The sequence below is a fragment of the Mixophyes fleayi genome, chromosome 2, assembly GCF_038048845.1.
Source record: "Mixophyes fleayi isolate aMixFle1 chromosome 2, aMixFle1.hap1, whole genome shotgun sequence".
In the NCBI taxonomy this organism is placed as follows: Eukaryota; Metazoa; Chordata; class Amphibia; order Anura; family Limnodynastidae; genus Mixophyes; species Mixophyes fleayi.
Genome location: NC_134403.1, coordinates 291,831,612 through 291,859,297, shown reverse-complemented (window position 1 = coordinate 291,859,297; position 27,686 = coordinate 291,831,612). Strand labels below are relative to the sequence as shown.

Sequence of the window (27,686 nt, the reverse complement as noted above, 5' to 3'; positions counted from 1 at the left end):
CTTCCTTCAAAGAGTCTTGCAGTTCTCTGCATCCGCCCTTGCTCTGGTTTAGGGAACAAAAGGCATTCCATACTGTCAGCTACGTGGCATGGCTGTACAATAATTCATTTAGCTATAATTAGTGTGGGAAAGCTGATTTCCTAGCAGTGGATTTTATTAAAGCCCTTTAATGAAGGGTTTTTTGTTTTAGCACATAGGGGTTAAAAAATATAGCTGTATCAGAAGAAACCGTAATTTGCTTCCCCTGCTCTTCTGCCAGCTCTTCACAAACCTATTCATCAATCTATGAGAATCCTTATGTATTTAACAGTTTGTTTATCTATGTGCCAAGATCTTAGGCATTTGCCATGCACTTTATGTATGTGTGTCTACAGCACATGGCATCCGCGATGCCATCATATAGTCCTATCATTCCACGACATAGCCACTTACTCATATTTGCCATCCGTGGCAAATCCTTTTCCGGGAGGTCTAGGGAGCAGGAGAGTGTGTGGGGGTGGGGCTTGGATAATTGTGTCATTGGTCCCGCCCCCGAACCTGCCATTGCCATTTTCTATGATGGCGTGTGAATCACGTCATTAAGCCCCGCCCCTACATTTAATTTACCGAACGGCCGGCATCCGGGAGATTGTCCTGCTCTCCTGGGAGTCCGGGAGGACTCCCAGAACTTTGGGAGTCTCCCGGAAGTAGACAACTATGCACCTACTGTTACCATATAGCCTTAGGACACTACGGGCCTGAGTCATTAAGGCAAAAAAGGAGTAAATGTTCTCTGGGACAAACCATGTTACAATTTAAGGGGTGCAAATTAGTTTATGATTTTGCACATAAGTTAAATACTGGCTGTTTTTTCAGCTAGCACACAAATACTTAATAGCTTTATTATTACACTGAAATTTAAATTTGATCTAGGACATGTCCTACCCCAAGTATAAATCTGTCCCAACATTTTAAATTTACCTCCCCCTCCAATGCAACATGGTTTTGACCAGGTGCAAATGTTACTCCTTTTTTATGCTTTGCTCTCCTTAATGACTCAGGCCCTACATGTATATTTCCGTATATACTGGTAAGTTAATGTTAGTGTGTGCGAGATTTAGAGTATAAGCTCCACCGGGACAGGGATTGACATGAATGACTACATTCTTTGTAAGGAACTGTGTAATATGTTGGTGCCATTAAAATTAAAAACACGTTGCAATGTGGCCCCATAATGCTACAATGTTGTCTGTAGTGGGTAGTGCCAAGCTGACCGTATTGAATACCACTATTTTTGACACCTAAATCATATTGCATAAGGCGTATTAAAGCATGATAAATCTTTCCTCTTTTTCTCATACGGTATCAGTTGTCCTGTGTTTAACAAAACTGTTGCTGTATAGATGCATGTCTAAGGAAATATTGTTTTAAAGGAATTCTAAGCCATAAATAAAGGCTGTATTTATAATAAAAAAATGAAGCATAATAAATCTTCAGACATAAAAGATCAGTAAATGAACCAGTGATAAAGTCCCAAGGACCCAAAGACAGTCATCATGCAAATATAAGTACTGGTATCTCTCCTTGCTCTCCTCACCAAGTGTTACTAACTGTTTCAGCTTTGGTGACATCTGAGGCTTGAAGACCTAGAGTAACATTTGTTAATAAGAACGTCCGCTCCAGGAAAATTGCTACAAGCTATTGCTCACAAACCTTTTCTATATTGGCAGCTAGCTTGAGTCTAAAACACAGGAAGAGTTAATCTGATGTGTGTCTGATGAACATAATGCTGTGCTCGCCAGATGATTGAGTCTCTCAGTCCAGTATCCAGCAGTCCTGTTACCTGTATCGTGGTCCTGCTTTGTATTGACCACTGCTGCCATTTTGATCCTCTATTGTTGGATTATGATGTATTTATTTTCCTGAAATCTATGTGAATCTGGACATCTTGCTACTACATGCCGCTGTGCTGGTATAGTACCTCTGTATAGCGTTTAAGACTAATTCCTATATTTGTTGAACTGTGCTCTCTTCCGACATTGGCTGTGTCCAGTATCACCTGCTGCTGTCAAGCACTGAACTATTGCTGTTCTGTGTGCCTACATTAGCGGTGTCTGGTTTCACTGGCTGCTATATACCACTATATTATTAAGTGTACTAGGTTCCTGCATTTGCTTAGGAGGGTTATCTACACCTGCTGAACTTTGGGCATTGATGGTATTAAGGAGACATGAGTGCCTTACCTGTCTTCTCTTCATGGTTTTCACAGTGCATCCTATTGCGTTGTCAGTGTCAGAGTTCCCAGTGTGCGAATAACAGAGTTGTTGAAAATGAAAAATGTGATTTTTGCTTTAAAGACAGAACTTCAAGATAAATAACTTGATGCAGATAATGATTAATATAGATGGCATAAGTCCATAGGCCAGGGTTTCCCAAACCCAGTCCTCAGGACTCCCTAACAGTGCAGGTTTACCGGATCACATGTGACATAATTATACCACCTGTGGATCTGTTACAATGTGTCAGTCAGTAATGAATACACCTGTGCTCCAGCAAGGAGATATGGAAAACCTGCAATGTTAGGGAGCCCTGAGGACTGGGTTTGGGAAACCCTGCCATAGGCATCACAGGTAACAGATGCAGAGTTCAATAAAATCAATAATATAATGTCAGTAGTAGCTCACACAATAGGCAGCAGATATTGGCAGAAGAAGTAGTTGCAACAATAAGAAACGGATACTTCACTGAATAAATAGCAGGAACATGGTGCTGGACAAGTAGCAGCTATAGCAGACACTGAATATAGGAAAATATTCAGAGGCACAGTCTATAAGTGAGGAGCTGGAGACTTACACCCAGAAGCTGGATGCTGAAATATCCTCAGGAGATAGCAGGAACTTAATGGTGCACCAATAACAGCAACAGCAGACGCTGGATAATCAGAAACCGGAAGATCCACAATGATACCAAGGAGCAAACAGAAGCAAAGTCAACAACACTGAAGTTGGGGTCTCATTAAAAAGTACGAATTGATAAGCCAAGGACAAGTCTTTTATGAGGAGATCAATCAGGTAGAGATCACAGGAGTACTAAAAGTGAGACCAGGGAAAGCAAACAATTAATTAACTGGCACCAGACTGCTGGAAAAGTCAGACTGTAAAGGCCAGGCACAGCTGGATCCAGGACAAATGATGCAGACGCAACCCTTTGCAGGCAGCATCTGGTACAGTCAAAGCATCCAGAGAGGAGATTATGTACTGCAGACAGAGATATATTGTGATTGTGTCAGGGCTGGACAGCATTTCAGCTCATCAGTTTCTTCCTTGTGTTTGCTGTTCTGGTGCTATGAGACCAGTTATCTATGGGTGTCAGTGCTGAACTTCTCCTAGCCAGTCCACATCGTTGCTGGTAATTGCTGATCTGATTGTGAGCACATCTTTCTGCAAGCCATGGTGCTGGGTTTCAATGCAGCTATCTATTTCATGGCTAATGATTTATATTTTGGGTGACAAAATGGACAAATTCTATTGCAAGTAACAGTTCTGTGCCTTTATGAAACCTTTCAGCTTCCATAGGTATTGGGACTTATGATTAGGGATGTGCACCGGCCACTTTTGGTGTCTCGTGTTTTGGATTCGGATTTCCTTGAGGTTTTGGGTTTGGATTTGTTTCGCAAAACACCTGACGAAAGGTTTTGGTTCGGATTTAAAGGTTTTGGATTCGGATTTATTTTGAAAAAAACATAAAAAGTGTTAAAATCAAGTTTTTTGGTTTATTTTCACTCCTACGCTATTATTAACCTCAATAACATTCAATAACAATCATTTCCACTAATTCCCAGTCTATTCTGAACACCTCACACCTCACAATATTGTTTTTAGTCCAAAACAGGCTCTACTGAGGCAAGATGTCGTCCTCATCCTCAACCTCTGATTCCTCTCCCCCTACAGTGTGTACTTCCTCCTCCTCACACATTATCAATTCGTCCCCGCTGAACTCCACAACCACAGGTCCCTCTGTACTATCTGGAGGGCAGTGCTGTACTTGATTGAGGAATTGATAATTCATTTTTATGAACATCTTTTTTTTTTAAACGTTCTGAGGAAGCAACCTCCTTCGCCGCTCACTGACCAGGTTCCCCGCTGCACTAAAAACTCTTTCCGAGTACACACTGGAGGGGGGACAACTCGGGTAAAATAGAGCCAGTTTGTACAGGGGCTTCCAAACTGCCTTTTTTTTCCTGCCAGTAACAATATGGACTGTCTGACATGTCTATTTGGATGGTGTCAGCAAAATAATCCTCCACCATTTTTTCTATTGTGACAGCATCCAATGCAGCAACAGTAGACATGTCTGCAATGATTGGCAGGTCCTTCAGTCCGGACCAGATGTTATCAGCATGCCCACCAGCGGGTCTTTTAGAAAAACTGAGCTTTTTCCTCGCAGCTTTATCCTCCAAATTTTTGTTTTCCATTATATGTAGCACAAGAGAGCGTACCCCTAAGCCACACACACTCAGCAAAGCCTTTAAAAATTATATGCGGCACAGGAGAGTACCACTGGACTTATACTGCAGAATCAGTGAACTTTGTAATATTGCAGTACCAATGGACTTATACTGCAGGATTGTTTTTGGATATTTTTTTTTAATTTCTTTTTTTTATAATTTTTATAACTTGGGAATAATGGGGAAATAACAATGCCCTTAGAAGGACAGAGCACAGGACACAGCACCACTGGACTGAACAGGACACAGCACAGGACCCAGCAGCACCACTGAACTCAGAAGGACAGAGCACAGGACACAGCACCACTGGACTGAACAGGACACAGCACAGGACCCAGCAGCACCACTGAACTCAGAAGGACAGAGCACAGGACACAGCACCACTGGACACAGCACAGCACAGCACAGGATATAGCAGGGCAGAGGACCACCTAACACAACCTCCCTCTGCCCTGATCAATGCCTGAGTGAAGATGGCGGCGGCCAGCGGGGAATTTATAGAATCCGAGTATCGCGAGATCCGACAACGGGATTATGACTCGGAGCCTCGCTTTCAGTTTTGCAATTGGCGGGAATACCCGGATCTGTCTCGGATCCGGCTCGGATCGGCAAGGTTCGGGTGGGCTCGGATTTCAGATATCCGAGCCCGCTCATCCCTACTTATGATCACCGCTCCATCTGATTCAGTACTGACATAAACTTGTGCCGTGACCTGCATGAACTTGTTTTACTTATGTGCTGCTAGTCACATGAAATCCAAAAACTGATGTTCTTTGAATTATCTGAATTATCAAGAATATGAACTGTGCAAATCTTTATCATTATCTGTATTTCTACCTCTTGGGAATTGTCAAGTTGTTATCTATACATTGGGATTCAAGTTATCTATAAATAGTTGCAGTCCTGTTCTCTATTGTGAAAGGACTTCTGGAGAGGAACTGCATACAGTATGGTGCACCAAAAAACAAGTGTGTCCACAAGCTCCAATCAAGACCAATTGGTTGGAAGTAGGTGTGTGTGTAAAGGAACCAATAAAGAAACTGCAATCTGTTACAACTCTGCCTGTTATTTGTATCTAGCAGCAGTACCTTATACCACCAGAGGTGCTGCTGTTTTGTTCCTGAACTTTTCTACATGCCTAAAGGAGTTAATCACCTTGCATTATGCCTAATTAGAACTGCACATGTCGCACTGCTTTAAATACCTGCCTCAAGCTGTGCTCTGTAAAGTTCATCCTTGTATACCTGGCTGCTGCTTGTGTTCCCCCTGTTCCAGTTTGATTCTGGTGATATTTGATCTCCCGTTGTGACCTTGGCCTGTTTACCGTTTATGCTTGTCTGCTCGTGACCCCGAACCTTGCCTGAATACTGGATACTGCTTGACCTCTAGTTACCTTAGACCTTGGCCTGATTACCGGACTATGCAAGTTTGCTTGTGACATTTACTTTGCCTGGACTCTGTTTGCTTCTTGGACAAGACTTTTGCATCCTGGAATTTGGTAACTCACCCTTCTTATCCCTGCATTCAAACTATATTAGCATTCTGTGGAACCTGTTATTTCTGTGTACCTTCCTGCCACACCTGTTCATGTTTATGTTGGGAGTTATACCTGTTTATGAAAACCTGCATGTTCCTGGAACTGAATCCTTGCTTATATATTTTGCTTATACCTGTTTATGAAAACCTGCATGTTCCTGGAACTGAATCCTTGCTTATATATTTTGCTGGAATAAAGACATTTGTATTATACTTCCTTGGCTGCTTGCTGAGTTTACTAGGAATCGTAACACAATCAAGGTTGTTATAATAGTGCTTTATATAAAGAGAGGTAAGATATAGCCTGCATCTTGCAGTAACACAAACTATATAGACTTCAGGTGAAAAGGATCACAATAACATACTTGCCAACTCCCGAAAATCGTGTCGGACTCCCGGGAGAGCTGGCAAATCTCCCACATCCTGCAATTGCGGGGCTAAAATGACGGGATTTGCGGTGAATCGCGTCATTTTGGCCCTGCGACAAAACGGCATATTTGTCGCGGACGAGGCCAAAATGATGCGTTTTGCAGTGCCCCGCCCCCTCCTGCCCTCTAGACATGCCCATCTCCCGGATACAGCTTGCCAAATGTAGACAAGTATGCACAATAATAGTGTTGTGACCGTGATACAGTTATGAATCTCTAATACTTGCAGAACATACTTGCAGAGGTATTCACCTCTACAAGGTAGTGTAGGTTTGGGTATCATGGAGGTAAGACGTGCCACAGGGAAGCCCACAGAGGACAAGCACCAGTGTCCAGTTAAAGCCCAGAAAGGAGGTCAAAATCCAAATGGAGAACTATAGAGAGAAGTACACACTAGCCCTGAACTACAACAAGCAGAGAAGGCAGGAAAGGAAACTATTAACAACCCCCCCCCCCCCCCCCCCTCTTCCCCCCTGATATCCAGCAGCCTAAAGGAATGGTCGCAAGTTTAAGGATAAACTGTAGAACACTGGAAATGTAAACAATCCAAGATCTATGTGAACCGTTTTAGGGAACAAGGGTATCCATCACAGGTTATATAAATAAAGAACAGTGAGTTATTACAATACTCATGATGATGGAAATTTTGGTCCATTTATCACAATATAACTTGCATCAAATATTAAAAAATGCTTAATAATCATTGGCATCTATTTAAGATGGATCCAGTTCTTTCAGATCATCTTCCTAAAAAAAAAAATGTATATTTTTGTTTATAGGAAAGCTAAAAGTTTAAAAACAAGCCAAGCTGTTTAGAGATAAGTCGGCCATCCATACTAAATTCCTGAATGAAACTAAGGGGCATATTCAATTGACTGCGGGATCGTTGAAAATCCCGCGCTCGAAAAATATTACTGTTAATACAGTAATCCTGCGCGTAAAAACCGTTAATACGGTAATTTACTCGCTGGATTTCAGCTTGCAGCTCAAGGAGCTGCGAGCTGAAATCCAGCAAGATATTACCGTATTAACGGTAAAATTTTTCGAGCGCAGGATTTTCGGCGATCCCACCGTCAATTGAATACGCCCCTAAGTGTGTTTTGTTTTTTTATCCAATGCTTGCAAAGTCTGTAAACATGCTGATAAGGGAGCATAGTCTTTTGTGATATTATTGTTGTAAGAAATATGAGATTCATAACTCGTGTTGCTTCCTTTGCAGCATATATAGCAGAATTCAGTTACAGTGTAAAATATATTGGCAAGTCCAAGTGACCATTAAAGCTACGCATTCTGGAACATATTCTGAACATTAAAAATGTTGTTGATAACCATAGAGACAGTATTAATAAAAAGGACTACATGGTTCATATCTGAGTTTGAAATTTAAAGCTCTTGAATTCATTCAACAAGATTAAAAAAAAGCAGATTAAAGAAGTTATTTAAGTGAGAGACCTTTTGGACATGCTGGGACTTGTAGTTTCGCAACACCTGGAGAGCCACAGGGTGGCAAGGCCTGACCTAGTAAACTTTTTTCCTACTGGGGCTAATACAGCTGTTTGTCCCTTGGCTGTCCTTATAAGAAATGGTATCTGTAGCTAATAGTAGTAATAATTAATAATAATAATAATAATAATATGTTAAGGCCTTTATGGTGGTGATTTATCCAATTGTTATTTATGGCATCAGAAATCAACTTTTTGCCCCTCCTTGCTAAATATTAAAGATACAAAGCAATATTTTATAACTAGACGGTTTTATGTTTAAATTCGAGCAGATGGGGCCAGAGCCATAGGGTAGGGATTGAGTGGTCTCCTCATCAACCCTCACCCCACCATATTTTGCCATAACCTTTCATAGAATATTGAAATCTTAGCAACCTAAAAACATTATATGTACCTTTTCCCATGCAGACTGTATTAATGTTGTTTGCTTCATTTGTCTGCAAAGATAGTGAAAAATTGCAGATAGCAATGACCGATCTTTTCAGTTAAGGGTTGTTTTTTTTTTGTTTTTTTTTAAATATACAGAAACAAATTTTCACATAGATAAGTGTTGCGGTCAGCATTGTTGAGCCCAAGAAGTGCTGTGCTCCTTAACCTGATAACTTACTAATTAGTGGTGTGTACCTGTATCAACTAACATGTACTTATTTAAGTTATTTTTTTCTTATATGTTAGGCCTTTCTGCTGCTAAACTGCTCACTGAGTCAGGACTTAATGTTGTGGTCTTGGAGGCTCAGAACAGAGTTGGTGGACGAACACACACTATACGAGTGAGTACTATTGTTATAAGGCTGTAAACTTTGACTATTTTTTGCCTACTGTAACAACAAGACCTCTGTTTGGTTTTATTGATCTACTAACTCACTGAAAGTGCAAGGGCAGGAATAATACTTTTATGTTTAGTACACCTAACATAGCGACACACCTTACTGCTTGCCATATTATAGTAGCATTACAAATGATTTACTGTGTAATAGTGATTACAATCAAACTGAATCAAACAGTGGCCACCTTAATGGTAAAAAAAAAGAACACCGTATGAAATATTCTAATTTATGGAACACACTTTTTCCCTGAAATTACATCCAGGTGTCTATATTATATTTAGAGAAGCCCTCCTATTTGGGTTATGAAATGCATCGTACAAACACATCAGGGTATATTTACTAAACTGCAGGTTTGAAAAAGTGGAGCTGTTGCCTATAGCAACCAATCAGATTCTAGCTGTCATTTTGTAGAATCTGATTGGTTGCTATAGGCAATATCTCCACTTTTTCAAACTTGCCGTTTAGTAAATATACCCCATTGTATTAGCCATAAGTATAGTCTCTTTGTGAACACTTGTGGAGTTCTCGGCATTGTAGTGTAGAGTAAAGTGGAATAGAGTGCCAGCCACATTTAAATGTTTTTAAAAATTTACTGAAACTTAATGTGGGCAGCATTCTCCAATTTTCCTGCTCCCAGGGTCTTTAGTGGAAGTCTTGCTGGGGTAAGTGCGTAGGCCTGTCAGACTACCCCTTTAAGGACTTCTAACATCTATAGCACCAATGGAGAAGACTTGTCTCTGGGGGGAAACTCTGACTCAGGACACTGTAAAAGCCTGAGTATTGGCCCAAAAAATGTTGCTTTCTGTGCTCTGTATATACCAGCTATAAGAACCCAGTCTTTATTTGCTCCTTACACTGTACATGACAAGTAATACAAAAGCTCGGATCCTGTCACACTACAGAGCATACTCTGCATATGCTGTGGGCAGCGTTCTTTATCTGTAATGCACAGAAAGACCCGTAAAATCTCCCAGTTGCTCCAAAGCCCTGACTCTCTAGCCTTCTGGAAAATTCCTGGGATGAAATTGACATAGCAATGTAAATGTAAATCTAAAAATTGCTAGTATTTTTTTCACATGTATAACAAGCTAAAAGCATAGATGGTCTGTCTCCTTTTTTGTTTAGCCTTATGTTTGTGTCAGTCTGTAGGAATGCCTGTTTACTGATGGGCAACATGTATTAAACATTTGTCTTGACTTTTCCCTCTTTTTCGAAAAGAACAAAGAAGTTCAATATGTCGACGTTGGAGGTGCATATGTGGGACCAACTCAAAATCGCTTATTACGGATGGCAAAAGAATTAGGTGTGCAGACTTATAAGGTGTATTTAGATGGTCATCTTATCCAACGTGCAAAGGTAAGAAAGTTATTGGCGAAGACACACAAGAGTAAAAGTGAGACTTTCTTATTTATAGAGCCAAGTTCAAGCCAGGAATATATCAGACTTCCCCAAGTGGAGTTCATCTATACAGAAAATCTGTGCATATCTTAATGGTGATCTTGGTTCTAGGTATTAATGATTGCATATATCAGTGATATAGTTTAGTGTAGTGGACAGATTCACAAAAATGTCACTCTTTTTGTACTAGCTTCTTACTAACAGGCGACTTTAGAAATATCACATCTAATCAGTGTAAGGTAATACTGGCTAATGGTCAGGTTGGCTACTTGCCAAGTTGTAACATTATTATAGCATGTAAACCTCCACCTACTTGCTCCACAGATCTGCCAACTTCACCAGTAACAGTGGTCAAGTTGCACATTTGAAATGTTCTCCATAGGTTATTGGTATTGATAGGTTTGCAAATACTGTAGGTAAAATACATAATACGGGTTAATTATGAAGTGTTACTGGGGCAGTAATTTCTACTGTGTGTACAAGACTGTTATTATTCGGCCACTGATTAATAATTTCTAGCTCGATTGTATAGTCCCACTGCACTGTGCCTGTCCGTCATCGAAGACCTTCAGTGTATTGTCAAAATTGTATTAATAGTGCTATTGATTTTCTGAAGATAAAAGTAGGCAGACATAATCTATATTTTAATACTGTGTTATAAAAGTCTATGGGGCGTATTCAATCGTCAGCGTTAACGCTGCAAAACGAGCGCTCGAAAAATATTACCGTTTATACGGTAATATTGCACGTGAAAACCGTTAATACGGTAGTTTACTCGCGGAAATTCTGCGAGTAATTGCCGTATTAACGGTAAGATTTTTCGAGCGCTCGTTTTGCAGCATTAACGCTGACAATTGAATACGCCCCTATATGTTATTACATTTTACTGCTATTGGAATAAATGCATGGAAAAAACCTGCAGCTATTGTTTCTAAATTGTATCTACTATCACAGTGCGCTTTTCATGCCACAAAAGCACAACATCCCGAATCTCCAGTAGTGTCTTACAGGAGTGACGGTGAAACTCTTTCTTTACATAAACACTGCTCCCATGTGACTGGGGTACTGATTTTTCCTTCACTCTGGTGTGTCAATATGAGTTTCAGAATGTTGTGATTTACTGACTATCTATGGGGTGATTCAGTTATGTGGGAGTTACCTCGCACATCATAATTTTGTATGTGATAAACCAAATTGAACTACAAGACCCGCAGCATTGATCACCACTGAAAATAGGGCTTGAGTACGTCCATTTTTGCTCACACACAAAATTTAATCTTTGTACCTTTGGTACCAGAGAGCCCACATAGAGTATGTATCCAGTAACCAAGTCCAAGTCAAAAGGTAAACCAGGGAGTAATGAGTTAGTGGAGTCATCCAGAGCCAAAGTTAAACACTTGTCAAAAGAAAGCCACTCAACGGAGTGTCACCAAGATTGATGTAGGTATGAAACTTATATGTTTTATATATGTTTTATATATATATAAAGTAAAAATAGCCTAATGTGAGTAGAGAAAAGCTCTGATGGAAAAAGGGGCTCGTGGATTGGCAAGCAAATTTTTCGTTCTTGAGATTATCAAGGGCACTGACACTATACTTGCTAATAGTTGTGATCTCCCAGAGGGTTAATCCTATTGCTGCGTGCGGGGGCGAGGGTCTTGGCCATGAGAAATAAGTTGCTGTGGCCTCACCCTTAATTACTCAATTTTGCAATTTGCGGCATAATACAGGTAGGGAAGGGTATTTACTTTGAAGTGCATCATTAAGCCCTGCCAAGACCCACTTCACTAGGGAAATGGACAGGATGCGGGAGTGTGCACTGTTCTCCCGGATGCTCAGGAGACCTCTTCAAAATTCGTGAGTCTCCCGGACATTCCGGAAGGAAAGGCAACTATGACACACATACTAAAAAATGTTCATAGCTTAGGAGGAATCGTGTATATTGTGTAGTCTCATGTCCCACTGTACAAAAGTAGCAATGTGTTAGCATTCATCAATAAATAAAAAATAAGAGCCAGGGACTGTTCAATAAAATGTGTATTTCTCTTTCTTACTTTAATGATTCGCCTTGGATGTGCTCTGGCGAGAACAGGTCTGAGGCTTTGCCCTGACTTGTGTACACCACTGATTATTTTAGTACTAAATGAGTAGTTTAATTAGCTGCTGCATGTGCTGTAGAACACTTTTAATGAATATGTTGAACCACATCTTTTATTTTGCAGGGTAAATCAAACAAATTTTATGGAGCATTCCCACCCGCATATAACCCACTTGTTATCCTGGATTATAATAACTTCATGAGAACTATGGACCAGTGGGGTAGTCAGGTATAATATCTTTAATTTTTGTATCTGTTTTGGAATGTCTGAGATTCTAAATAGAAGCAATAGTTTAATGAACATGAACTATTCATGAATCTGTATAATACCTGAATTAATTATACTTACATTTAGTTACTTGAAATATGTCCAGCAAAATTGATTAGAGATTGTTGTATAATGGTAATTCCAAGAGTTCTATTCCATACATGTGATTTCTAGTTAAGAAGTTACAATATAGGTAGAAGTGTTTCTCTACCACCCATGGGAGTCATGTGTGTTCTAGTGCACCAACATATTGTACAGTTGGGGAAAGGGGGTGAAAAACAATAAATGGACATTAAAATAACATGAAACATAAGATAACAATAGCCCTGCACAAAGGAGCGTTCATCTAAGGTACGAGGTACAATTGATACACAAGGTAGTAGAATAACAATAGTAGCTGCTCCCGAGGAAAGTGTGTGTGGCTACTGCAAAGAACATTATCAGCTATCGATAGTAAAGCAGTCATTGGTGAATGGCTTTTTTGTGTGGCTACAGGTGTTGTAGTACTTTTGAAATGAGGAGAGACAGTGGAAGGTGAAGACCTGAATGATGAACTAGTCATTGTGGAAATCTTAAGACAGTCAGCTGCTGGTGCGCATGAAGAAGGATTGCAGTGTACTTGTACCATCACAATCCGTGGCAAATATTATGCTTGGGAAAGCCGGTGGTGACCCTTTGATGTAAAGGGCAAACAGGTGTTTTCGTATATTGGGCTTTTCAACCTTTAATAAATAGACCAGTCCAATCCAGATGATTATGAATTTTAAGAAAAGAATCATTCCAAATTAAAGCAATACAATAGTGCAAACTCTTTTGCCCTGGTGAAAACTGGGGTATAGGAGTTCCAGTCAAGGTTTCTAGGTTCCTGGTGGCATAAGTTCTACACATGATCGAAGAAAAATGTTCTTCCAGTATGACTGATGCATCTTAGAATCACAAACAACAGAGAGCTGGTTACATTCAAATTGACATTCTATTCAATTAACAATGTGCCAACCATGCCATCAGTTGCCAGTTTTTTTTAAAAAAAACAAAGGACTAAAGGAGAGCACATGATGATTACTTCTCCAGTTGTATAATATCTTTAATGGTAATTTTAAGAATCATACTTGCTCTAGTATTAAAGTGTAAACCTATTTTCTTTGGTATTATGGTCAAATTTTCAAAGTGATTTTATTTTCTGAAAAGTATCATAGTAACTGTACATGGAAATGACGTAAATGTTGCTGTTGACAGATTCCGGCAGATGCTCCATGGAAAGCTCCTCGTGCTGTAGACTGGGACAAAATGTCAATGAAAGAATTCATAGACAAAGTGTGCTGGACAAGGTAAGCAGCTATTTTACAAGTACTAACTATAAAGATACATATAATTATAATATAGCTATACAGTAACTGTGCATTAGAACATATTAAGAGACAGTAACATATGTCACAGCAAGACAAAACAAGTATTTTTGTATTAGTGAAAGCAAGATGCGCTTCTATGAATTAATGAAATCTAAATGCAATCATTTGAAAAGTACAGACAGGACCTTTGAGGCCACTGTGTATGTGACAGCAAAAGAAAAGAAAGTCCAGTGCTCTAAAACAAACAATATATAAACGTTATTTGTCAGCATATATATAGGGATGCTAGGGACTCGCCTATAGGAGATGCCTTGACATTAGCAGATGAGCTTATCCAAATATAGCTAAATTATCTAAATCTGTCTGTATGGTACACGTGCATTAGTTTTCTTGTAGAAGCTGGAAGTGCTTAACTATATTCGAACCAAATGATGCTTACCAATGTCCCATTTCCTCCAACTTCTTATTAAACACCCTTTACCTTGGTACCAAAATGAAGCTGCTCATCCAACTTGTGTTTAAAAAAAAAATATTTACTTAATTTACTAGTTATGTGAATATCAAACAATGATTTACTTTTCTCTGTGTGCACGTATGGGAATAATATGATCTGCAATAGCAGTGAGCACAAACAGATGTTCAATAGGAAAATAAGACACAAACTTGGAACTCTTCCATAACCCTGTGGTATTTGGTAACGTATATATTTTATTGTGTCTAAATGTATGTTTTTCAGTGCTGCAAGGAGGTTTGCAGAGCTGTTTGTGAATTTGGTTGTAACTGCGGAGACACAACAGGTTTCTACACTATGGTTTCTCTGGTATGTAAGGATTTGTGGTGGGACAACCAGGATTTTTTCAACCGACAATGGAGGACAGGTGAATAATATATGTATGTTTCTTCTTGAAAGTGCTGTATTTTAAAATCATTGGTAATTAAAGAACTTAAAGAATCAATAACAGGACACCAACTGTGCTACAATTTGGGGCAGTAAAGATACTTCTCTATAAAACAGTGAATAAAATCACAAGACTACTAAATGCATGGATGCAAGTGCAGAATTAGAAATCATCGGGCTCCTTCGTAACTACAGAAGGCCCTTCCACTCCGCACTTCATTATTTTGTACTGGCACATTTGTTTTTGGGGGTCCCTGGTCCACTCTGCAGCCTTGTCCCATGCTATGGCCAGCATAACATAGTAATATGATATTTATTATATATTTTAAATATTGCTAGAAGTGCAAATAAAATGAATAATGTCAGAGCCAAAAACTCCTGCTCCAAAAGAGGTAATAACAAAAAAGTGTAATTGTTACCCAATGAATCCTTACAGACGCTCATTGTTTAACATGCACTTTGGCCTTACAGATTGCGTCCCCTAAATTTATATAATTTATATATGTAAGAAACTGAGATTGATATACAATTCTCTTAAATAATGTAAACCTCTCCAATTTAGTCTAAGCAAAGCAAAATAAGCCATGAAGTTGGCACTGGATGCATACTGCGCTGGTGCTCCTGGATGAACTTCCTAGCGCACATAAAGGTTCACACCTGTTCTCTGCTGCTGGAGGGTGCCCCCTCAATCTAGAAGCACAGCTAGGCATGCGGGGAGAGAAAAAATCTTAAGGTGCACACTGTGCCAAGGTTTAAAGGTCACACAAAAACCTAACTTACTATTTTAGAACCATCCCTTTCATCAAATAAAACTTTTCAGTTTTGCTTCTTAAATGTTGCTCAGGTTAACCTCATTCATGGTTTAAATTAACGATTAGAGTGAGGGGACTTTGGGGCGTTTTTTATTACGCGTCGAACTCTTGTGTATGTGAAGCTTTCTGTTACATTGTCCTGAGTGCGACAAGAAAAGTGTAACATGAAGGTGTAAAATGGGTCTCATTAAAAGTATAGGATGAGACCCAAAACCCTCATTTCAGTAATCTCAATCTGCAAAAGCAAATTTAATTTTTTCTCAACAAAACTGCTCTGTACTTTGCAAAGTATCCAACTCCTCCCCTCTGCCTTTGTATTCATTGACTCCTCTATAAACACCTCCGCTAAATGTACTCTTCAAAATTATTGCCATAGTATTGTAGCAGTGGAATAATCTATTTCTGATCAGACCTGGCAGCCAATGGCTTGCAGTGCTTATCTGTCTTGTGGGCTGTAGAGCATGTTGCAACAAAGGGCATTTTGAAATATATCTGTGTTGTATAAACGTAAAATTATCATAGTAGGCATTAAAGAGAAGCTATTCATTTACCTGTCTTATCTCTGAGACGGCAATAATTGCTGACATTTTTTACATAGTTCTTTTGAATTTGTTCTCATTAAGAAGTATTCTAGAGATATCTAGAAAAGGAACAGTGTGTACAGTATTAAAGTTCAAACTATTAATGGTTGTAGCATGGTCATGGTAGTAATATAAGTGGTGTAACTAGCATTTTATCATAAAAACATACATACAGAATAAATTAATACACTAAGGTGGAGATTCACTAGATGGTGATGTGCCGCGTGGACATCATTGTGATGTCCGGTTGCACACATAGCCAGCTATTATGGTAGGAATTTCCACCCATTTTTCTGCGCACCTCTAAGGGGTACGAGAGGAAAAATTAGCAGAAATTCCTGCCATAACGTCAGTGCGATGTGTCCCCATAGACGTTCCGGGAGCAAATTGCGCTGTATTGAATATCCCCACTAAGAGTAGAAATAAAAATGAAGGTGTCTCTAGACCAGTTGTGGGCAACAGGTGGCCCGCTGAGCTTTCTCGATCTTATTAGAACGGGAGTAGCCGACTTCCGCGCCATGCATCCTCATCTGCAGAGTGTAGGGACATCCTGCGGCATACCTTCTACCGCTTTGCGGACCTTTTGAAGGCGGGAGGGCCGCTCCTCCACTAAATCATGTTGGCCAAAGGCAGCCCCACATTTTAAATATTTGCCCCTTTAGGCCATGTTTGTTGTGCTGAATAAACCCTAGCCACCATTAATGCAGTAGCACCAATCTCCACAAAGTTCTAAATCTATTTGCATAGAAAACATAACTGTTATTAACATTTGTGATAAGTAAAACTATTTATGCAGGTAAACCTTATTAAAGTAATTCTATTGTTTTAAAATAAGCATTGCCCAATCAATTGTATGTGTTTCCAAAGCACATGGTGGTTTATTTTAGCAGATGTAAATAATCAACAATTCAATACATTATTATATTGTGATAAAGTACAGTACAGCACAGCCAATACCAAAAGTTACATACATACATACCGCTGCAATCGCTGCGCTTCCATGGGTCCCAATGGAACAGTGTATCTGTTAGATAACTGTGGTCAGAGTTGACTGACCCTGGTGGGGGATGCAGCTAATATATACAGTCAGTGTTTCATTGTGAACAATAGAGATGACGTAGCTTGCTTCCATAGGTCCAGGCACAGGGTGGCTTCAGGGTAAACAGATCATAGGCTGATATAATCTAAGGAATCCAAAGGAGGGGGTCGTCTCTCCAGGGGGTCTACTCCTTTCATAGCCAGCATCATACAAAGGTTTTACTCTCTAATATCAATAACTAAAGTATGCAATGTGCGATCTCTTCGCCGACTGCACCGGACAGCTGCTGATGATTAGGGCTTCAATATGATATCAGGCATGACACCTTTCCTATAACCTAAACCTTTAATAACACTAAAATGTACATATAATCATATTATATAAACTAATAATAAACCAAATGCTATCTGCTCATAAATTACAGTGTAACGGAACCAATATAAATTGTATAAATAACTAAATGTTGTAATGCTAGTGTGTGCGTGCGTATTTTACTGTGCGATCGCATCATGTTACGTGGCGTACGCTTCGCAATACGCACGGCAAACCAATATTAAACCAATATACTTTCGTTCATCCAATTATACGACTTCAACAGTCCACCCTTTGATAGTATAATAAACTATCACCTTAAAGATGTTATATGCAGGATCTCAGTACCACGTTTCATTGTTATGTAATACAAATCCCCCTTGGTGTATGACCACGCTGTTTGTAGATCTAAACAAGTTCTCATAAGAGAGAGTCTTAATCCTCTAAACAATTTCTTCTTTTACTATAAACCGTACACTTCTGGAGCTTGGAGATAACCTTTTGTATGACCTTCAAGGGTGCAATAAAATACTTAATACATTATTTGGAAAGGTACAAGGTACAGTAGAACATGTATCAGCTATACAGAATTCTCTACTACAGTTCTTCAGGTTTAACAGGTTCTTCTGTCCAACGCATGTCTTTAAGTTCAGAATACATTTAAACACTTCATGTTCATCAATAGCATCATCCTATGTCTATCGATAATGTCATATACAATCTCCTTCAGCTTGCGTTAATATACACTTCTAATAATGTCATCAGTTCTTTTCATCAACACTTGTGGGCGGGCTATTGTCTGTTCGTTCTTCCCAGTCTCCCAATACTCAGATTTAACAGTGATCGGCTTGCAAAGCATTGGGAGACTTCAGACTAAGGGATCTAGGTGTCCTACTTTTTCCCTTAGTGACCTCCTGCCTATAGTTCGGGTACCTCAAGAATATTTAGTGGAAAGAGAACTAATCCTACTTGATATAATCACTGAGGCACATTTGAGCACGCCCAGCACTTTGTTTGGTCTAAAACCTTACCCTCCCAAGAATGATGATCATTCTCAAGGATGTCTGCTCAAGTCCGAATATTACGGGACTGGCATCGCTGGGTGTATCTCTTTTCTAACCATGGGGTCGCCGTACTTACGGACGTAATGCTACTCAGACAATAGCCCCTCGCACTTGCTCCAAGGTTTCTAAATTTTCCTTTACCCCTGAATTGAATAGAGTAATTGGCTGGACTGATTATGCTACTAACTTCTTCCTCCACAATACCTCCTTATCATTACCTGAACCAGTCTCTGTCACCTGCTAATAATCAAAAGAATTAACCGCCCTGAGAAGAGAATAAAATGAGAGAACACAAAACAGGAAAAACTACAACTTCATACTGGATAACTGTCTTAGCCTTTGGCTCAGGTGCTACTAACTGCATTCGAGGCCTTCCAGAACAGACTCATGAGTGCCCTTGGACCCTTCTCTGAGTGTTGGCCCCTCTGCAGTGGGTGGAATAGGCACCAGTGTGTCTCTGCTACCCTTGAAGCCGTGATGCTGGTAGCCTACACCTGGTACCTGTCTGTCAAATAACCTGAGCCTAAGAAATTTCTGCTCCACAACTTACTTTCCCGATCCAACATCCTGACAGTTAGTGTGACCTTTCAGGAAACAGTGTTTTGGACGTTCTTGGTTGCTGTCTCACTATTTACCTTCTCTCAAGGTCTAACCTAGCCTCCCAGTTACAATCTCATCTCACGAGGGGTCAAGAACATTTCAAAAACTGACAGGTTAGGAGTCTGCCCAGGAGTGATCTTTTGTTAGCGGGAAAGGACTAGTGCCCGAAGCTATCAGTCACTTCAATCAAGTTCCAACTCTTAATCTATTCAATTCGTTACTAGCAGCTACTTCAGTTGGTAACTGTGTCACTGTATAAAGTCCTCTATGTAGTGTCCTAATCATGTGCTAGTATTGCTATAAAACGATTTCTCAGTCACCTCAACATCGCCCCCTAGACTAGAAAAATGCTGAAGACCAATGTATATCAATCGATTTTCCCTCTGCCAACTCACATGTCATTCTCAGTACCTCACATTCAGCTACTTGACTAAGTGGGAAAGGCAAAGGGGTCTATTTCTATAACACTTTCTTCAAATATAACAGTATCCAGTACATGCCTGTCTAACAGTGAAAAGAATATAAAACATGAAAATTCTACATTTTCTAGGGTTTCACATTATGTTGTATCTTGTGGTAAAAATCCTACTCCAATGTTCTATACAGAGATGCATATCTGTATGCCTAACCTCCAGCAATCTCCTATCCACCCTTTGTGCCTCCATATAAAGGCACATTTTTGAACAGGAGGCAAAAATCATAAAACAAAAAAAACAACACAGATATGCAATCTATAAAACCTGAATCGTATTTCCACAACAGAACCTCTCTGCTTAAAATCAGCAGTTTCTATACCCATGAAAACAAAACCAGAGAGAGAGAGAGAGCGAGAGAGAGAGACACTAGCGTTTGTGTAAAGAATGAGAAATAGGAAAGCAATGAATGATGGGAATATAAAGATTTGAATGCAAACATACATGCAGAAAGGGAGATTTTTACAACAAAATGACAGCTGGATTGGACTCTGACTCTATGGGGAAATGGCTGTATTCATTCCACTGCTCCCCTTAGCTATTTGCTAACTATGACCCCTCCCCATACTTGACTAGGGGGTCTTAACAGTGCAATCCAGTGTCGTCCGTCATTTGTTCATTAAGAACTCGGTATCTCATTGAATACATACCTTTTCAACGGACTTTCCTAACTTATAATAGAGAAATGTAAAAATTAACTGTTGATGACTCATCTGAGATACATAAATGATATTTTGGAGCAAAGTATGTATATACTTCATTGTTGGATAATGATTCTCAGCTAAACAAATTATCATGAGACACTGCAGCCTAAAACAAAGAGTGTTCCATTTATTGTTAATTAGTCTTTCAAGAGTAATTCTTCTATTTCTCTATCTCACCCCTTTTAAACACTAGTCTATACTTCTTTTGTCTGCCTTTATCTGTGAAGAAAAGACAAGATAGTTATCTTTAAACAACAAACAAACCAAGCATTCTCATTCTTTACCATCGGCCAGCGATTAGAAAAGCAAGCATTTGACAACATAAAACAAACAAACAAAATCAACAAAGATTACTTTTTAAACTCAGTTTCTTCCTAAAAGTACACACTAATACTTACCATAGATTAAACCCCACCTGGTTGTAGGACTGCAATGTCTGACCTGAACTCTAGAGTTGGTTATAGTTCTCCCCCAAAGTATTAATGGCTATGGGGTGTGCAATCAATTGTTGGGGAACCTCTGAAACTTGTGTACGCCTCCTTTGTGGGTGTCTATGTGGTTCCCAACCCAGGTATCCCTTTTTTTTCCTACACAGTTCCTACTCCTGTGTTCCTTCTTAAGGCAGTAAAAACATGTCCTTGTCTTGTCTGCACAATCTTTTGCTAGGTGTCCTATTTTATTGCATTGAAAACACTTCCTCAACTCATGTTGTTTCTCTTCCTTTTTACAATCTCTTGCGAAATGGCCTTCTTCGTTACACTTAAAACACCTGATTTTTCTATGTTTCTTATTATGTGGGTTGTATGCTGGTGGTCGGGTGTGCAGACCCTCTAATGCTGGGATACTTACCATCATTACCCTATCACTTCGTGTCTCTTTCTCTTTATTCATACTTCTATCATGTTCTATAGCTGACTCCCTGAGAGCACTTACAGTGATTCCTTTCCAGTATGGTAATGAAGTTTGCACCCTTCTTTTCAAGTTTTCCCTGAGGCTATCCATTAGAACTTTAACAGCAACCTCTCTGTAGCGTACATTATCTTTTATGTCTGGTACCACAGTATATTTGCCCATTGCTATCAGAGCTCTGCAAAAATAGTCTGTTGTATTTTCACTATCTTTTTGCTGGATAGTAAAAATTTTACTCCAGTCCACTATCACTGGGAAATATATGGCCAACCGTGTGATTATTTGTCTTATATTGTCCTGGTTATCATCCTCGGTTAAGGATTCATCCTCTTCCAACATACAATCCTTAATGAACTTTTGTATATCAGTATTGAGAGGAAGACAGGTTTTCAATAATACTCGCCAATCGTTATTAGTTGGCTCATACATATTACCATAATATCTAATAAACTGCTGACATTTGGTCAAATCTTTCCTAGGATCAGGGAAATCAGACAAAATTGAAAATGTTTCAGACCTAGTGCATGTATCATGCTTTGCTACATGTTTTAAGGGAACGTCACCATCTCTGTCCGCTTTCTGATTGGGAACTGTTGTAGTGCAGACAGGATGTAAGTCTACCAAATGACTATGTTCTGAACTAGTTGCTGAAATTGCTGCTGCAGTACAATGGAGGTCTCCCCCTGTGTTAACCTTTTCATTATTCTCACCACTTTCAGCCGCTGCCCCTGCTGGTGGGACCGTCCCTCTTCTTTGTCCTGAAACATTACTTTTAACATTACTTAAAACAACATACAAGTTACTAGTTACAGTTTTTACATTTTTGGTATTTGCTGTACTTCCCGCCCCGACCGAATTTGTCGGGGGCGTGTTTGCGCTCAGTTCGCCACGCTTTGCAACGCACACTTCCGGAACGCTCATTTCCGGTACTCTGATTTCCGCTGTGCATACGCTGCTCTGCCACGTGCTACCTTCCATTTGCCACCATTTTAAACAATCATCATGTCTAGTTCTCGTTTTCGTTGATTTGATCAACCGCACTTTATCTCTAACATTATTTAACACCTCTGCTTCAAAACTACCTATGTTTGGGAAAGGTTTCACACACTCCCGGGTCATCTTGACCCATTTGTCGCAGTATGCCGTTGCATACGCACCGTGTTACGTGGCGTACGCTTCGCAATACGCACGGCAATCCAATATTAAACCAATATACTTTTGTTCATCCAATTATACGACTTCAACAACCTAGACAAAAACAATATAAAGCTACTGCCTTGGCAATTTTGCTGTTTTTTTCCCAGGGTTCTTAAAGGCATTTCCGCAAATCTAAACATGATCATTGGAGGCACTTGATCAGACCCACTATTAGGCTTCTTAACAATGTGTCTGTATAGGGGGGCTGTAAAAGCCACTATTTCAGGTACACCACACACCACAAATTCATAATTTTCTGTGGTAGAAGCACAGAGTTCAGTTACACAGGAGGTCTTATAATTCCATTTAGTTTGACAAGTGTGAGTGGAAAGGATACAGCCCTAATTATTTTACTGGCGAGCAGCCCTTCTGGTATTAATTATAACTTTATATATACAAAATCTATTTCTGCATAGGACCGCATGTTGCCCATCACTTACCAGTGGTGATTTCTGTATTCTTAAGCAAAGGGTAGAAACATGGACCAGGATTTATTCAGAGCCGATGGTTAGAAATACAATTGGTAAAATTAAAAGTGCTAAAAATAGACTTTGCAACTAGGGCGTTTAAAAATAAGAACTGAAAATATTGTAATGAAAACCACAAGTTATATAAACATTATTTACAAACAGGATACAAGGACTGTGGATATTTAGCAAATTTAAGATGTTCATAAGCTAAGTTAGCTGCTAAGTTAAGCTAAAGTGAATGTGTTTGCATTTCGCCTTTCTGTTTCTTATTAAACAAGCCTGTGTGTCTGTGGACTAGCATAGTCAAGTGGAACAAATATATAAAAACATTTTGTGTTGTAGAAGGTGAACTGTACTTATCGTTATTTGTATGTCAAAATTTAACAAGTCATTGACCTTTATCATTGATGTTCTTTTGGGAGCAATTTACAAAATTACATAATTGTTCAGGTAAAAAAGAGTCACAAGTCCATTAAACTCAGTCTGTACAGTTAACTCATCATTGGCTGATTACTGATCCAGGGGAAACAAAAATATTTTATTGAACCCAATTTTATTTATCCACTCAAATCAGATTTCTTTGGGATCAACATTACTTTGTACATAGATTAAGTGGTCCCAACTTTTTATAGTTCTATAGTACCTGAAAAACAAGTATATTGATGTTTGTTATAATAGTCGTTTTATTCCTCAAGGCCTTGTTATCATATGTCTTTGTCTGTTAATATCTGTATAAACAGCCCCTATATTAAGTACAATGTGTCGGTTATACACACTTATCAATTCCTGAAGTGAAGGGTCACTCAAAGCCCTTCCCTCAGTTTATAGTGACTTTCTGTAGGTCGCATTCCCTGTCTCAATTAGTGTACAGCTTTAAATGTCCCTTTTTATAGTAGTACAGTCATGGCCAAAAGTTTGGAGAATGACACAACTATTGGTTTTCACAAAGTTTGCTGCTTCAGTGTTTTTAGACCTTTTTGTCAGATGTTGCTATGGTATACTGAAGTAAAATTACAAGTATTTCAGTGTCAAAGGCTTTTATTGACCATTACATTAAGTTTATGCAAAGAGTCAATATTTGCAGTGTTGACCCTTCTTTTTGAAGACCTCTGCAATTCGCCCTGGTATGCTGTCAATCAACTTCTGGGCCACATACTGACTGATGGCTGCCCATTCTTGCCTAATTAATGCTTGAATTTTGTCAGAATTTGTGGGTTTTTATTTGTCCACCCACATCTTGAGGATTGACCACAAGTTCTCAATGAGATTAAGGTCTGGGGAGTTTAATGGCCGTGGACCCAAATTTTTGATGTTTTGACCCCTGAGCAACTTTGTTATCACTTTTGCCTTATGGCAAGGTGCTCCATCATGTTGGAAAAGGCATTGTTTGTCACCAAACTGTTTTTTGATGGTTGGGAGAAATTGCTCTTGATGGATGTTTTGGTACCATTCTTTATTCATGGCTGTGTTCTTAGGCAAAATTGTCAGTGAGCCCACTCACTTGGCTGAGAAGCAACCCCACACATGAATGGTCTCAGGATGCTTTACTTTTGGCATGACACCAAAACTGATGGTAGTGCTCACCTTTTCTTCTCCGGACAAGCCTTTTTCCAGATGCCCCAAAACAATCTGAAAGGGGATTCATCAGAAAAAATGTCCTCAGCAGTCCAATCCCTGTACCTTTTGCAGAATATCAGTCTGTACCTGATATTTTTCCTGGAGAGAAGTGACTTCTCTGCTGGCCTTCTTGACACCAGGCCATCCTCCAAAAGTCTTTGTCTCATTGTGCGTGCAGAAGCACTCGCACCTGCCTGCTGTCATTCCTGAGGATGCTCTGCGATGGTGGTGCCCCGATCCCACAGCTGAATCAACTTTAGGAGATGGTCCTGGTGCTTGCTGGACATTCTTGGACGCCCTGAAGCCTTCTTCACAACTATTGAACCTCTCTCCTTGAAATTCTTGGTGATCCGATAAATGGTTCTGCCTCCCCTCTCTGCCTTGCCCTACACTGGCTCCCCTTCCCCTACAGAATTCTTTTCAAACTCCTCACCACCACTTACAAGGCTCTCTCCCACTTTACTGCCCCTTATATCTCTAACCTCCTCTCCATTCACACTCCCACCTGCTCCCTGCGCTCGGCAAATGACCGCCGCCTCTCCTCCACTCTGATCACCTCTTCCCATTCCAGATTTCAGGACTTTTCCCGTGCAGCCCCCCTTCACTGGAATGACCTCCCTCGCTCCATCCGCCTCTCTCCTACTCTGTGCTCCTTCAAACGTGCACTCAAAACTCACCTCTTTCTCAAAGCCTACCAACCATCCACTTAACCCCCATCTCCTCCACTCATTCTCCCCTCTCTCCCATTCCCTCAACTGGCTCCTCTTGTGCCTGGTCTGTTTAACCCTCCCTTAGGATGTAAGCTCGCTTGAGCAGGGCCCTCTTCCCTCCTGTCTCCTTACCCGTTCTTCTGCTTCGTGTCTATTGCATCTGCCTGCCTGGAGTTTCTGAAGTATTGGTATTTTGTTTATTGTTCTGTACTGTTATACCCTGTATAGTCTACTGTTTGTACTATGTGCGGCGCTGCGGAAACCTTGTGGCGCCTAACAAATAAATGATGATAATAATAATAATGGTTGATTTAGGTGCAGTCTTACTAGCAGTAATATCTTTGCCTGTGAAGCCCTTTTTGTGCAAAGAAATGATGAATGCACATGTTTTCTTGCATAACCATGGTTAACAGAGGAAGAACAATGATTTCTAGCACCACTCTCCTTTTTAAAACTTCCAGTCTGTTATTCTAACTCAATCAGCATAACAGAGTGATCTCCAGCCTTGTCCTCGTCAACACTCTCACCTGTGTTAACGAGAGAATCCCTGACCTGGTGCCAGCTGGTCCTTTTGTGGCAGGGCTGAAATGCAGTGGAAATGTTGTTTTTGGGATAAAGTTCATTGTCATGGCAAAAAAGGACTTTGAAATTAATTGCAATTCATCTGATCCCTCTTCATGACATTCTGGAGTATATGCAAATTGTCATCACAAAAACTGAGGCAGCAGACTTTCTGAAAAATATTTGTGTCATTCTCAAAACTTTTGCCCATGACTATACATTCAACCATACATAAAATACCCATGTATTGCTTATCAGATATCTGAGAAGGCATATTTAGCATAAAAGGTTTACAGAGCATTTGCTGTGTGTGCTATAATAAAATAATGTAATAAAAGATGAAGGCAGCCACATTTGCACATTCAAGTTAAGTCAACTGGTTTATTAACCTTTGTACTAAAATTAATGAGTGTTTTATGCTGACATGAAGTAGGTCATAAGCTGCTCTGTAGTAAGATATTTCAGGTTACAACAGTCCATATTTAATTTAAGAATGGTAATCCTGTGAAAACGCAGTTTCTGTCTGTGGAGAACTAGCAGTATATTGCCAGTCTTTATTCTGAGTGTTTCACACATGAACCACTCACTTAACTACCAGGACTCCCTTTTAATATAGCTGTTGTTGTTGAAATATTAAAGCTTCTTTGCCAAACCTGCTACTGTCACAATAGAGTAGTGGTTTAGTGACTGTGCATTTGGGATCAGAGCCGTAACTTAGAATTCTAGCGCCTGGGGCGAGAAAGAGAAACGCCGCCCCCCAGCCCTCAATTTTAACCAAACTAATCTAAAATATTCCTATATTGCGCCCCCCTTCAGGGGGGCGGTCGCCCCTGTCGCACAGCCCTAGTTATGGCCCTGTTTGGGATCTTTCTCGCAAGCCAACAAACAAGCAACCCGGCCAGGGAGCTTTCTCACAGAAGTGGTTAAGTTCTAATTTGTATCCTGACATTTTGAAGAGCTAGATTTTACATTTCAAAGTACTTTATGACTTATTAGTATTCATAAGTTGCTCTTTACTTATTGCCATATTTATCTGAATATTAATCCAGTAACTCTGACAAGGCCACATTAATTACTGATAAAAATTTGTTATGTAACACCCTTGCAGGAGAGGTGCTGGTGTATGTGTCTCTTGCTCACTGTTCTCTAATATAACTGCTTTGCCCAAGTCTTCTCCAATTCTGCGAGACTGTGGAGGGTGACCACCAGGAGCGTCTTGGCTGACCCCTGCTACCTACGCAGACCTGTATACAGAATGCAACACACACAAATATGCTGCAAATATTACCACTGAGTTTTATTATTTGACAGGAGAATATGATCAAAAGTAGTAGCGGCAATTTAAAGTTGATAATACATTAGAAGCAAGATGACTACAACAATTAATTAATATTAAATGCAATATTTGCCACAGGGAAATAGGTAAAATCTCAGAGGCTGCAGATGGGGTTAAACTCCCACTGAGTTTTTCACACAGGTGCACGATATGAGGGTGATTGCTGTGTTGTGTTTGTTGTGAATAAAAGGATTGTGGGATCTGGTGGGCGGGCTTCTGACGCTGAATAGTAGCCAGACGATTGCTACAATTAGCTTAGCTAGTTGTTAAGACTGAATAAGGAATCACTTATTTGAAAACTTCATACACTATATATATATATATATATATATATATATATATATATATATTGCAACAAGAAACAGACAGGGCGCCTCATAGTGTAATATATATAAAATGTATATGGTGACGTAGTAATCTCCATCAATGTGCATCATAACACTCAATCATTACCTAGACGTTATTAGTCTACTTCTACTCAGCATTTATAAGGCCTAGCTGGTGCATATTT

General features: G+C 39.7%; 1 protein-coding gene across 1 annotated transcript in view; it reads left to right on the top strand.

Moving 5' to 3' along the window:
• The window catches only part of LOC142139094 (amine oxidase [flavin-containing] B-like), a 57,577-nt gene that overhangs the window by 7,844 nt on the left and 22,047 nt on the right, over positions 1-27,686 (top strand). The window contains exons 2-6 of the mRNA XM_075196387.1: positions 8,628-8,722; positions 9,998-10,135; positions 12,400-12,504; positions 13,780-13,871; positions 14,629-14,770. Of these exons, the coding sequence (XP_075052488.1) occupies positions 8,628-8,722; positions 9,998-10,135; positions 12,400-12,504; positions 13,780-13,871; positions 14,629-14,770 (572 nt within the window). The remainder of the gene's footprint in view (positions 1-8,627; positions 8,723-9,997; positions 10,136-12,399; positions 12,505-13,779; positions 13,872-14,628; positions 14,771-27,686) is intronic.